The sequence below is a fragment of the Psittacula echo genome (genome assembly GCF_963264785.1).
Source record: "Psittacula echo genome assembly, chromosome: 29".
In the NCBI taxonomy this organism is placed as follows: domain Eukaryota; kingdom Metazoa; phylum Chordata; class Aves; order Psittaciformes; family Psittacidae; genus Psittacula; species Psittacula echo.
Window position 1 is genome coordinate 424,703 of NC_137764.1, and position 13,649 is coordinate 438,351.

Consider the following 13,649-nt stretch of genomic DNA (forward strand, 5'->3'; position numbering starts at 1 on the left):
TGGGCAAGAAGCGTGTTAGAGGGTAAGAGGTGGCCACCACGGTGGCTCTTCCATGGTGGTCAATGGGGCCACCTCCAAGCTTCGACCTCCTTAGGTCACAGTCCTCCTTAAGACCTGTATGGGCAAGAAGGGTATTAGAGGGCAAGAAGTGGCCACCACGGTGGCTCTTCCATGGTGGCCAATGGGGCCACCTCCAAGCTTGGACCTCCTTAGCTTGGAGTCCTCCTTAAGACCTGTATGGGCAAGAAACGTGTTAGAGGGCAAGAAGTGGCCACCATGGTGGCTCTTCCATGGTGGCCAATGGGGCCACCTCCAAGCTTGGACCTCCTTAAGGCCTCCATGGGCAAGGAGAGCACCGGCTGGCAAGAGGTGGCCCCCATGGTGGCCGCTGGAGCTTACCCTCGGCATCGAGCATCTTGGGGATGTCCAGGTACTTCTCGGCCACCTCGAAGGCGTTGTTGAGGTTGGTGACGGGGTCGTCCTAGGGAAGCAAGGGTTGGGGGTGCTGAGGGCGCTGGGAAGGGCCGGGATGGCATTCCCGGGATTCCAGGCTCCCGCTCCCACCTTCCGGAGCTTGTCGTACTCGATGAGCTCCGGCCGGTGCCGGTGGATGAGGGCGTTGAAGGCCAAGCCGTCCTTCCAGCTGGAAGAGAGGAGGGAAGGCTTCATCCCGGCCCCGGGATCCCGACCCAGGGATGCGAGGGAGCCAGAGCCTGGCAACGACTGCGCCAAGGGGAAGGGATTCCAATGGGAAGAGACGGGAGAGACCTAGGAGGGAATTCCCCCCTCCGAGGGCGGCGCGACACTGGGATCCATGGAGAAGGGTTGGATGAAGCTGGAAGCAACCCCTTCCCATCCATCCCATTCCAGGATTCCCGGGTATCCCTGGAGGAGCTCCCAGCCCCTTCCCATCCATCCCATTCCAGGATTCCCGGGTATCCCTGGAGGAGCTCCCAGCCCCTTCCCATCCATCCCATTCCAGGATTCCCGGGTATCCCTGGAGGAGCTCCCAGGCCCTTCCCATCCATCCCATTCCAGGCTTCCCGGGTATCCCTGGAGGAGCTCCCAGGCCCCTTCCCATCCATCCCATTCCCGGCTTCCCGGGTATCCCTGGAGGAGCTCCCAGGCCCCTTCCCATCCATCCCATTCCCGGCTTCCCGGGTATCCCTGGAGGAGCTCCCAGCCCCTTCCCATCCATCCCATTCCCGGCTTCCCGGGTATCCCTGGAGGAGCTCCCAGGCCCCTTCCCATCCATCCCATTCCCGGCTTCCCGGGTATCCCTGGAGGAGCTCCCAGGCCCCTTCCCATCCATCCCATTCCCGGCTTCCCGGGTATCCCTGGAGGAGCTCCCAGGCCCCTTCCCATCCATCCCATTCCCGGCTTCCCAGGTATCCCTGGAGGAGCTCCCAGCCCCTTCCCATCCATCCCATTCCCGGCTTCCCAGGTATCCCTGGAGGAGCTCCCAGGCCCCTTCCCATCCATCCCATTCCCGGCTTCCCGGGTATCCCTGGAGGAGCTCCCAGCCCCTTCCCATCCATCCCATTCCAGGCTTCCCGGGTATCCCTGGAGGAGCTCCCAGCCCCTTCCCATCCATCCCATTCCAGGCTTCCCGGGTATCCCTGGAGGAGCTCCCAGGCCCCTTCCCATCCATCCCATTCCAGGATTCCCGGGTATCCCTGGAGGAGCTCCCAGGCCCTTCCCATCCATCCCATTCCAGGATTCCCGGGTATCCCTGGAGGAGCTCCCAGCCCCTTCCCATCCATCCCATTCCCGGCTTCCCGGGTATCCCGGTACCTGATGTGGAAGTTCTGGACGTTGACGTTCTTGTACGGCGCCGTCTTCCTCTGGCACCAGAGCAGCAAACCCTCCTTGGCCGAGGTCTCTGCACGGGGATCCCGCCATGATCCACCGGGAGCAGCGCCGGCTCCCATCGGATCCCATCGGATCCCACTGGATCCCATCGGCTCCCGCTGGAGCCGTGGCCTTACCTTCCACCGAGATGTCCTGGATGGCGAAGCGCAGGATGATGGTCCAGATCATTCCCAACGTCATCTTGGCGTTGCCGTCGACGATCTCTGCGGGAGGAAGCGGGCCTGGATCCCGGGATTCCCTAGGGAATGGCGCTGGAGGCCTTCGGATGGGGCAGCTCCATGGGGAGAAGGGGCTGGAAGAGCTCGGAGCAGCTCCGGAGCCTCAAGGGGCTCCAAGGAACCCGGAGCGGGCTTTTGGGATGAGGAGGACGGGCTCCGATGGGAAGAGCGGGATGGGATAACGGGAAGGAGATGGGATGAAGGGAGGAGGCTCGGAGGAGCCATTCCCGCTTGGAGGCGCCATCCTTGGGGAAGCAGCCCCACGGCAGGAGCGGTTGGGATGAAGCCGCTGCCGGCGGGAACGGGTCCGGACGCGCTCCGGCTTCGGGAAGCGGAGAAGCCACTTCCAGAACCGGTTCCCTAAGGGGAGCCGGGGTGGGAATTCCGAGCGCTTCCCCTGCCGATGCCCCATTCCCAAGGGAAAGGGGGGAAAGCCACAGCCCGGAACCGCTTTGCCATAGGGAAGAGCCCAACGGCTGCAGCTGGCGCTGGATCCCGCATGGAATGGGGGGCTTTCCCAAGGGGAACGGCGCTCCGGGTCAGGGATGGAGGCGGGGGACTCAATGGGAATGCCATGGGATGGCTCTGGAATGGTGCAGGAGGTGGGGGGGGGGAGGCGCTGCTCCTCCTGGAGACCGGCTCCCGCTTCCCATGGGGAATGCCAAGGGCTCAACGGAGCCAGGTTGGGAAGCGGCGGCTCCCATGGGATCGGGCTTGGGAATTGCCCCCCCCTCCATGGGATGGGCCCGATGGGAGCGCCGGGGCCCTGCCCATCCCCGCCCCGTGAGTCACCGGAGTCAGCGCTGCCCTGGAGCACCCATGGGTGGGGGGGGGCACAAAAGGGGGGGCACCCATGGGTGGGGGGGCACAAAAGGGGGGGCACCCATGGGTGGGGGGGCACAAAAGGGGGGGCACCCATGGGTGGGGGGGCACAAAAGGGGGGGCACCCAAGGGTGGGGGGGCACAAAAGGGGGGGCACCCAAGGGTGGGGGGGGCACAAAAGGGGGGGCACCCATGGGTGGGGGGGCACAAAAGGGGGGGCACCCAAGGGTGGGGGGGCACAAAAGGGGGGGCACCCAAGGCGGGGCCATCCATGGGTGGAGGGGAGGCAATCAAGAGTGGGGGGGGCACCCGATGGTGGGGGCACCCACAGGTGGGGGGTGCACCCACAGGTGGGGGGTTCACCCACAGGTGCGGGGTGCACCCACAGGTGGGGGGGCACCCACAGGTGGGGGGGCACCCACAGGTGGGGGGTTCACCCACAGGTGCGGGGTGCACCCACAGGTGGGGGGGCACCCATGGGGGGGGGGTGCACCCACAGGTGCGGGGTGCACCCACAGGTGGGGGGTTCACCCACAGGTGGGGGGTGCACCCACAGGTGGGGGGGCACCCATGGGGGGGGGGTGCACCCATAGGTGCGGGGTGCACCCATAGGTGGGGGGGCACCCATGGGGGGGGGGTGCACCCAAAGGTGCGGGGTGCACCCATAGGTGGGGGGGCACCCATGGGGGGGGGGTGCACCCATAGGTGGGGGGGCACCCATGGGGGGGGGGTGCACCCATAGGTGGGGGGTGCACCCATGGGTGGGGGGGCCCCACCTTCCGCGCCGATGGAGACGAGCTTCACGCCCTTGCTGGCGATGAAGTCCAGGGCCTTGTTGACGTTGTTGATCTTGTGCACCCGCATCTTGCCCCGCTCCGGCTTCGGGAGGCGCTCGCCTGCAGCGGGACAGGGGGGGAATGGGATGGGAATGGGATGGGAATGGGATGGGAATGGGAATGGGGGAATGGGAATGGGAATGGGGGAATGGGAATGGGGGAATGGGAATGGGGGAATGGGAATGGGGGGGGAATGGGAATGGGGGGGGAATGGGAATGGGGGAATGGGGGAATGGGAATGGGGGAATGGGAATGGGAATGGGGGAATGGGAATGGGGGAATGGGAATGGGGGAATGGGAATGGGGGGGAATGGGAATGGGGGGGGAATGGGAATGGGGGAATGGGGGAATGGGAATGGGGGAATGGGAATGGGGGGGAATGGGAATGGGGGAATGGGGGAATGGGAATGGGGGAATGGGAATGGGGGGGGAATGGGAATGGGGGAATGGGGGAATGGGAATGGGGGAATGGGAATGGGGGGGGAATGGGAATGGGGGAATGGGGGAATGGGAATGGGGGAATGGGGGAATGGGAATGGGGGGGGAATGGGAATGGGATGGGAATGGGGGAATGGGAATGGGGGAATGGGAATGGGGGAATGGGAATGGGGGAATGGGGGAATGGGAATGGGAATGGGGGAATGGGAATGGGAATGGGGGAATGGGAATGGGGGAATGGGAATGGGGGGAATGGGAACGGGGGGGAATGGGAACGGGGGGGAATGGGAACGGGGGGGAATGGGAATGGGATGGGAATGGGGGGGAATGGAAGGGTGGGAATGGGATGGAGGAAACAGGGATGGACGGAAGGGTTGGGATGGGAGAGCAGGGATGGATGGGCAGGAGCAGTGAAGGGATGCAGGGCCGGGATGGGGATGCAGGGCCGGGATGGGGATGCAGGGCCGGGATGGGGATGCAGGGCCGGGATGGGGATGCAGGGCTGGGATGGGGATGCAGGGCTGGGATGGGGATGCGCAGGGGGGATGAAGGGTTGGGAATGGGATGAGGAGGGCTGGGATGGGGATGCAGGGCCGGGAATGGCGCTGACCTGAGATGACCTCCAGCAGCAGCATCAGCTTGAGGCCATCCCGGAAATCCTCGTCGATGTTCTCGATCTGGGTCCCGGCTTTCCGCAGGTGGGAATTGCACCAGGCCGTGAAGGTCTGCGGGCGGGAAGAGCGGGAATGTCACCTCCGGATGCACCGGCAGCCCGGGAATGCGCCACCTGCGAAGAGCCCTTCATGCCCATTGAGCTCCATCCCGCAGGACCCGCTTGCTCCGAGCCCCGTCCAAGCTGCACCCTGCTGGGCATGGATCCCACGGATCCCATGGATCCCATCCCTTCCCTCCCCCATGTCCATGGATCCCATCCCGGGCTCCGCTCCCCTCGAGCCCTTCCTCCCCATGGCCACCGGTGACACCAAACACAAGGCTCAGGGGCCACCAGCAGGGACAAGGAGTGGCCAAGCCCATTGACCACCATGGCCAGGAGCCCATTGACCACCATGGCCAGGAGCCCATTGACCACCATGGCCAGGAGCCCATTGACCACCATGGCCAGGAGCTCATTGACCACCATGGCCAGGAGCCCATTGACCACCATGGCCAGGAGCCCATTGACCACCACGGCCAGGAGCCCATTGACCACCATGGCCAGGAGCTCATTGACCACCATGGCCAGGAGCCCATTGACCACCATGGCCAGGAGCCCATTGACCACCACGGCCAGGAGCCCATTGACCACCATGGCCATAACCCCATTGACCACCATGGCCAGGAGCCCATTGACCACCATGGCCAGGAGCCCATTGACCACCATGGCCAGGAGCCCATTGACCACCATGGCCAGGAGCCCATTGACCACCATGGCCAGGAGCCCATTGACCACCATAGCCAGGAGCCCATTGACCACCATGGCCAGGAGCCCATTGACCACCATAGCCAGGAGCTCATTGACCACCATGGCCAGGAGCCCATTGACCACCATAGCCAGGAGCCCATTGACCACCATGGCCAGGAGCCCATTGACCACCATAGCCAGGAGCCCATTGACCACCATGGCCAGGAGCCCATTGACCACCATGGCCAGGAGCCCATTGACCACCATGGCCAGGAGCCCATTGACCACCATGGCCAGGAGCCCATTGACCACCATAGCCAGGAGCCCATTGACCACCATGGCCAGGAGCCCATTGACCACCATGGCCAGGAGCTCATTGACCACCATAGCCAGGAGCTCATTGACCACCATGGCCAGGAGCCCATTGACCACCATGGCCAGGAGCCCATTGACCACCATGGCCAGGAGCCCATTGACCACCATGGCCAGGAGCCCATTGACCACCATAGCCAGGAGCCCATTGACCACCATGGCCAGGAGCCCATTGACCACCATAGCCAGGAGCCCATTGACCACCATAGCCAGGAGCCCATTGACCACCATGGCCAGGAGCCCATTGACCACCATGGCCAGGAGCCCATTGACCACCATGGCCAGGAGCCCATTGACCACCATGGCCAGGAGCTCATTGACCACCATGGCCATAACCCCATTGACCACCATGGCCAGGAGCCCATTGACCACCATAGCCAGGAGCCCATTGACCACCATAGCCAGGAGCCCATTGACCACCATGGCCAGGAGCCCATTGACCACCATAGCCAGGAGCCCATTGACCACCATAGCCAGGAGCCCATTGACCACCATAGCCAGGAGCCCATTGACCACCATGGCCAGGAGCCCATTGACCACCATGGCCATAACCCCATTGACCACCATGGCCAGGAGCCCATTGACCACCATGGCCAGGAGCCCATTGACCACCATAGCCAGGAGCTCATTGACCACCATGGCCACCATGGCCATAACCCCATTGACCACCATGGCCATGACCCCATTGACCACCATAGCCAGGAGCCCATTGACCACCATGGCCAGGAGCCCATTGACCACCATGGCCAGGAACCCATTGACCACCATGGCCACCATGGCCATGAGCCCATTGACCACCATGGCCAGGAGCCCATTGACCACCATGGCCATAACCCCATTGACCACCATGGCCAGGAGCCCATTGACCACCATGGCCACCATGGCCATAACCCCATTGACCAACATGGCCAGGAGCCCATTGACCACCATGGCCAGGAGCCCATTGACCACCATGGCCAGGAACCCATTGACCACCATGGGCCACCACAACCATGACCCCATTGGCCACCATAGCCATGACCCCACTGACCACCATGGCCATGAGCCCATTGACCACCATGGGCCACCACGGCCATGACCTCACTGACCACCATTGACCAACATGGCCATGACCCCACTGACCACCATGGCCACCATTGACCACCATGGCCACCATTGACCACCACTGACCACCATGGCCACCACTGACCACCATGGCCACCACTGACCACCATGGCCATGAGCCCATTGCCCACCATGGCCACCATGGCCACCATTGCCCACCATGGCCACCATAGACCACCATGGCCACCATTGACCACCATGGCCACCATTGACCACCATGGCCACCACTGACCACCATGGCCACCACTGACCACCATGGCCACCACTGACCACCATGGCCACCATTGACCACCATGGCCACCACTGACCACCATGGCCACCATTGACCACCATGGCCACCACTGACCACCACTGACCACCATGGCCACCACTGACCACTATGGCCACCATTGACCACCATGGCCACCATTGACCACCATGGCCACCACTGACCACCATGGCCACCACTGACCACCATGGCCACCACTGACCACCATGGCCACCATTGACCACCATGGCCACCATTGACCACCATGGCCACCATTGACCACCATGGCCACCACTGACCACCATGGCCACCATTGACCACCATTGACCACCGCTGACCACCATGGCCACCATTGACCACCATTGACCACCGCTGACCACCATGGCCACCACTGACCACCATGGCCACCATTGACCACCATTGACCACCATGGCCACCACTGACCACCATGGCCACCATTGCCCACGGGCAACCCCTCCTCCAGGAGGACCCCACTGACCTCCATCCCCTATGGAAGCGGGAGCTGAATCCCGCACCCCCCCCCCATTCCCAAGGGAATTCCGGGTTGAATCCCGGCTTTTCCCTCTCCCAACTGGCGTTATCCTCACGGCAAACCCCCTGGAGCCCCCCCCCCCCCCTCAAAGCACAGCTCCGGGAGCAGCTTTTCCTCCTCTTTGGAATTGCTGAGATTCCAGACATGCCTCTGGAATTTCCTTCCGGAAAAGCCTTTTCCAGGCATTGTATCCAAGGCGCCTTTGTGGGCAGGAAGAGGAGGGCTCAGCCTCCAGCCGGGATCAACCGGGATCATCCCATTCCCACCGCCCCCCCCCCCCCACTTCCCGCTCCCGAGCCCCCGCATCCAAAGGGAACGAGCTTGAGCCGAGCCTGGAATTAAGCTGGCTTGGAAAAGCCAGGTTGGGAATTGCAATGGGAGCCGGGTTGCGATCCCAAGGGATTCCGGCTTAAAGCCTTCATTCCTCCAGGGAATTCCATGCTTTTCCATGAGCTCTCCCGCCCCATCATTCCCAATAACAGGAGCCTGAAAGCACCTTTATCCCGGGAGCACGGGGCCGGCGCCTCCTCCCGCCAATCCCATTCCCAAGGGGATTTAAGGCTCATTCCCAAGTGGATTTAAAGCTCATTCCCAAGCTTTCCAGCCCCATGGGATGGGAAGAGGAAGCCCCCAAGGCCTTGGGTGGGCAATGGGGGCCAAGCTTCCCATTCCTTAGGGAACTGCTTCCCATCCCTTAGGAAACTGCTTCCCATCCCTTAGGGAATTGCCTTTCATTCCTTAGGGAATTGCCTTTCATTCCTTAGGGAATTGCTGCTTCAAGCCCAGAGCTGCTCCTTGAGGACCCCGTTTTCCATGCAGGAGCCACGGAAAACATGCCAGGAATGAGGAAAACCGGGATAAGGGGATGCTGCGGAGCAGCCTCTCCCATCCTTGCTCCTGCCTCTATTGGGAGCCATTGGGCCGCGGCAGCTCCGGGCTTTTCCCAGCATTCCCAATGGATTCGGGGAGGCCGGAGCCGGGAGATTCTCCTCATTCCTTGCCCTTATTAGGCCGGGCAGCAGGCGGAGGAGGAAGGGAGGAATTCCCGGATCCCGACGCCTGGAATGGGATGCGTTGGATCCCGCAGCTCAGCCCATGGCGAGCGCCAGGGATGGAGCATCCCAACCTTCAGCGTCATTCCCAGCGCTTCCCGGTGGAAGCTCTTCCTCCTCCTCCCATCCCTGTGGGTCCTTGGAAAAGGCCTTTTCCAGCTTTCTGGAAGCACCACGAATCCCTGCGGATCCTCCGCACCTGACGGCGTTATCCCGGATCCCGGGAGTCCTTCTCCTTCGGGATGCTCCATTCGTCCATTGCTCATCCCATGGGAATCTGCACTGGGATACTGGAGCATCCAAGCGGGAAGTCAGCTGCTGCCCGGGATGCAGGAGGCCCTTGGGATGGCATTCCAAAGGGAAGGGCTGGGATGGAGCAGGAACCCCCCCCCGGGTGGTTAAACTGAATCCAGGGATGCTGAGGGGGATGGAGGGATACCGGGAATGGCGCATGGAGACTGGGAATGGCACAGGGACACTGGGAATGGCACATGGACACCGGGAATGATGGATGGACACTGGGAATGACGCATGGAGACTGGGAATGGCACAGGGACACTGGGAATGGCACATGGAGACTGGGAATGGCACAGGGACACTGGGAATGGCACATGGACATCGGGAATGATGGATGGACACTGGGAATGACGCATGGAGACTGGGAATGATGGACGGACACTGGGAATGAAGCATGGAGACTGGGAATGGCACAGGGACACTGGGAATGGCACATGGACATCGGGAATGATGCATGGACACTGGGAATGACGCATGGAGACTGGGAATGGCACAGGGACACTGGGAATGGCACATGGACACCGGGAATGATGGATGGACACTGGGAATGACGCATGGAGACTGGGAATGGCACAGGGACACTGGGAATGGCACATGGACACCGGGAATGATGGATGGACACTGGGAATGACGCATGGAGACTGGGAATGGCACATGGACACCGGGAATGATGGATGGACACTGGGAATGACGCATGGAGACTGGGAATGGCACAGGGACACTGGGAATGGCACAGGGACACCGGGAATGATGGATGGACACTGGGAATGACGCATGGAGACTGGGAATGATGGACGGACACTGGGAATGACGCATGGAGACTGGGAATGGCACAGGGACACTGGGAATGGCACATGGACATCGGGAATGATGGATGGACACTGGGAATGACGCATGGAGACTGGGAATGATGGACGGACACTGGGAATGAAGCATGGAGACTGGGAATGGCACAGGGACACTGGGAATGGCACATGGAGACTGGGAATGGCACAGGGACACTGGGAATGGCACATGGACACCGGGAATAATGCATGGACACTGGGAATGACGCATGGAGACTGGGAATGAGGCACGGACACCGGGAATGACGCAGGGACACCGGGAATGAGGCACGGACACCGGGAATGACGCAGGGACACCGGGAATGACGCAGGGACACCGGGAATGACGCACGGACACCGGGAATGACGCACGGACACCGGGAATGAGGCACGGACACCGGGAATGAGGCAGGGACACCGGGAATGAGGCAGGGACACCGGGAATGTCGCACGGACACCGGGAATGATGCACGGACACCGGGAATGTCGCACGGACACCGGGAATGTCGCACGGACACCGGGAATGACGCACGGACACCGGGAATGTCGCACGGACACCGGGAATGACGCACGGACACCGGGAATGACGCACGGACACCGGGAATGAGGCACGGACACCGGGAATGTCGCACGGACACCGGGAATGACGCACGGACACCGGGAATGACGCACGGACACCGGGAATGAGGCACGGACACCGGGAATGACGCACGGACACCGGGAATGAGGCAGGGACACCGGGAATGAGGCAGGGACACCGGGAATGACGCACGGACACCGGGAATGTCGCACGGACACCGGGAATGTCGCACGGACACCGGGAATGACGCACGGACACCGGGAATGAGGCAGGGACACCGGGAATGACGCACGGACACCGGGAATGAGGCAGGGACACCGGGAATGATGCAGGGACACCGGGAATGACGCAGGGACACCGGGAATGACGCACGGACACCGGGAATGACGCACGGACACCGGGAATGACGCACGGACACCGGGAATGAGGCACGAACACCGGGAATGTCGCACGGACACCGGGAATGAGGCAGGGACACCGGGAATGTCGCACGGACACCGGGAATGAGGCAGGGACACCGGGAATGATGCAGGGACACCGGGAATGATGCAGGGACACCGGGAATGACGCACGGACACCGGGAATGACGCACGGACACCGGGAATGAGGCAGGGACACCGGGAATGAGGCAGGGACACCGGGAATGAGGCACGGACACCGGGAATGTCGCACGGACACCGGGAATGACGCACGGACACCGGGAATGAGGCACGGACACCGGGAATGTCGCACGGACAACGGGAATGTCGCACGGACACTGGGCAGGAGGCGGCAGCTCCGGCTCCGCCGCTCCCGGCCTCATTCCGGCCATTCCCGAGCAGGAGCCCCAGGGCCCGCAGCGAATCCAGGCCCTGGGGGCGGGAGAATCCCTGGGGATGAGCCCCATTCCCAACGCGTTCCCACCAGGAAGGGGGGCGGGGGGGGGGGGGGGGGAAGCAGCTCCATGGGATCACTTCCAGCCTCTTCCCATCCCCCCCCCCTCCCCCCGGATCCCAGCGCCTGGATCCCGGTTTCCGGTCGCCCTTCGCCCGGCCCCTCCCCCCCCCCGCGCCCTTTCTCCTCTTCCCCATTTCCCCATTCCAGAGGCAGGGAGCGGAGCCGCGCCCGCAGCCCCTCCCCCCCCATGGCTCCCTATGGGGGGAGCCCATAACCAACTCCTATGGGGGGGGAGCCCCATAACCAACTCCTATGGGGGGGAGCCCCATAACCAACTCCTATGGGGGGGAGCCCCATAACCAACTCCTATGGGGGGAGCCCCATAACCAACTCCTATGGGGGGGGAGCCCCATAACCAACTCCTATGGGGGGGAGCCCCATAACCAACTCCTATGGGGGGGGAGCCCCATAACCAACTCCTATGGGGGGAGCCCCATAACCAACTCCTATGGGGGGAGCCCCATAACCAACTCCTATGGGGGGGGAGCCCCATAACCAACTCCTATTGGGGGGAGCCCCATAACCAACTCCTATGGGGGGGGAGCCCCATAACCAACTCCTATGGGGGGGAGCCCCATAACCAACTCCTATGGGGGGGGAGCCCCATAACCAACTCCTATGGGGGGAGCCCCATAACCAACTCCTATGGGGGGAGCCCCATAACCAACTCCTATGGGGGGGAGCCCCATAACCAACTCCTATTGGGGGGAGCCCCATAACCAACTCCTATGGGGGGGAGCCCCATAACCAACTCCTATGGGGGGGAGCCCCATAACCAACTCCTATGGGGGGGGAGCCCCATAACCAACTCCTATGGGGGGGGAGCCCCATAACCAACTCCTAGGGGGGGGAGCCCCATAACCAACTCCTATGAGGGGGGAGCCCCATAACCAACTCCTATGGGGGGAGCCCCATAACCAACTCCTATGGGGGGGAAGCCCCATAACCAACTCCTATGGGGGGGGAGCCCCATAACCAACTCCTATGGGGGGGAGCCCCATAACCAACTCCTATGGGGGGGGAGCCCCATAACCAACTCCTATGGGGGGGGAGCCCCATAACCAACTCCTATGGGGGGGGAGCCCCATAACCAACTCCTATGGGTGCTTATGGGGGGGATCCCTCCATAGGCTCCAATGCCTCATAGACCCCCTATAGACCCCCCCCCATTGGCTTCAACGCCTCCACGGGCCCCCTCCATAGGCTCGAAGGCCTCAGAGCCCGCCTCAAGGCCTCCAATGGCCTCAGGGGCCCCCGCTTCCCCTCAGGCTTTCCCCGCACCGGGACCCCCCGCCCGTCCACGGGCACCTTTCGCTGCTGCTTCTCCCAGGCGGGGTCGAGGAGCAGGTCCCGGTCCCAGTCCTCCTCCTGGGCCATGTAATCCCCGTTGGGGCCGGCGGCGGGCGCGGCCTGCGCCCGGTCCCGGTGGTAATCCACCATGGCGGCGGCGATGATGGCGGCGATGGCGCCCGCCCCGCCGGCCCCGCCGCCTCGCCCGCCGCTCTGCGCAGGCGCGCCCCGCCGGGACACGCCCACCGCGCTAAAGCCCCGCCCCCAAGAGGGGCAGGGCGAGCCAATCGCGTGGCGCCTAAGCCCCGCCCACTGTGGCCACCCGCCACCAATCGCGTGGACGTAACGATAAGCCCCGCCCACCGCGCAGCTCAACCTCGCCCCTCTCTGGTTGACCCGCTAAGCCCCGCCTACTCTAGCCCCGCGCACCAATCGCGTCGCAAACCCGAGCTGACGTGTCTCTAAACCACGCCCCTCCCTTCTGATTCGCCCATTACGACTCTAAGCCCGCCCCCTGACACACCCCATCACTCAGCCCCGCCCACTGTGGCTCTGCGCACCAATCGCGTCGCGAATCCGCGCTGACGCGTCCTAACCACGCCCCTCTCTTCTGATTCGCCCATTGCGGCCCTAAGCACCGCCCACCGCCTCACTAAACCACGCCCCTCGCCTCTGAGTCGCCCATTGACCCGCTAACGCCCACCCATCACTAAGCCCCGCCCACTCTGGCTCCAAGCACCAATCGCGTCTCTGAACCACACTGATGTCACTAAACCACGCCCCGTCTTCTGATTCGCGCAGAGCCC

The 13,649-nt window shown here is 63.1% G+C and overlaps 2 protein-coding genes across 5 annotated transcripts in view; both read right to left on the reverse strand.

The window, feature by feature from the left end:
• Positions 1 to 13,054, reverse strand: part of LOC308230948 (alpha-actinin-4) — a 33,655-nt gene extending 20,601 nt beyond the window's left edge. For all 4 annotated transcript variants that reach the window (XM_080636001.1, XM_080635998.1, XM_080636000.1 and 1 more), the window contains exons 1-7: positions 12,862 to 13,054; positions 4,797 to 4,911; positions 3,689 to 3,808; positions 1,989 to 2,075; positions 1,795 to 1,882; positions 565 to 643; positions 400 to 481 (exon numbers count right to left, since the gene is read on the reverse strand). In XM_080636001.1, the coding sequence (XP_080492127.1) occupies positions 400 to 481; positions 565 to 643; positions 1,795 to 1,882; positions 1,989 to 2,075; positions 3,689 to 3,808; positions 4,797 to 4,911; positions 12,862 to 12,993 (703 nt within the window). In that variant the 5' untranslated portion in view covers positions 12,994 to 13,054. The remainder of the gene's footprint in view (positions 1 to 399; positions 482 to 564; positions 644 to 1,794; positions 1,883 to 1,988; positions 2,076 to 3,688; positions 3,809 to 4,796; positions 4,912 to 12,861) is intronic.
• Positions 13,055 to 13,370: 316 nt separating this feature from the next.
• EIF3K (eukaryotic translation initiation factor 3 subunit K) overlaps positions 13,371 to 13,649 on the reverse strand; it is a gene marked incomplete at its 3' end in the record, with an annotated part of 3,200 nt that continues 2,921 nt past the window's right edge. Inside the window, exon 4 of the mRNA XM_080636071.1 lies at positions 13,371 to 13,535. Within this exon, the coding sequence (XP_080492197.1) occupies positions 13,371 to 13,535 (165 nt within the window). The remainder of the gene's footprint in view (positions 13,536 to 13,649) is intronic.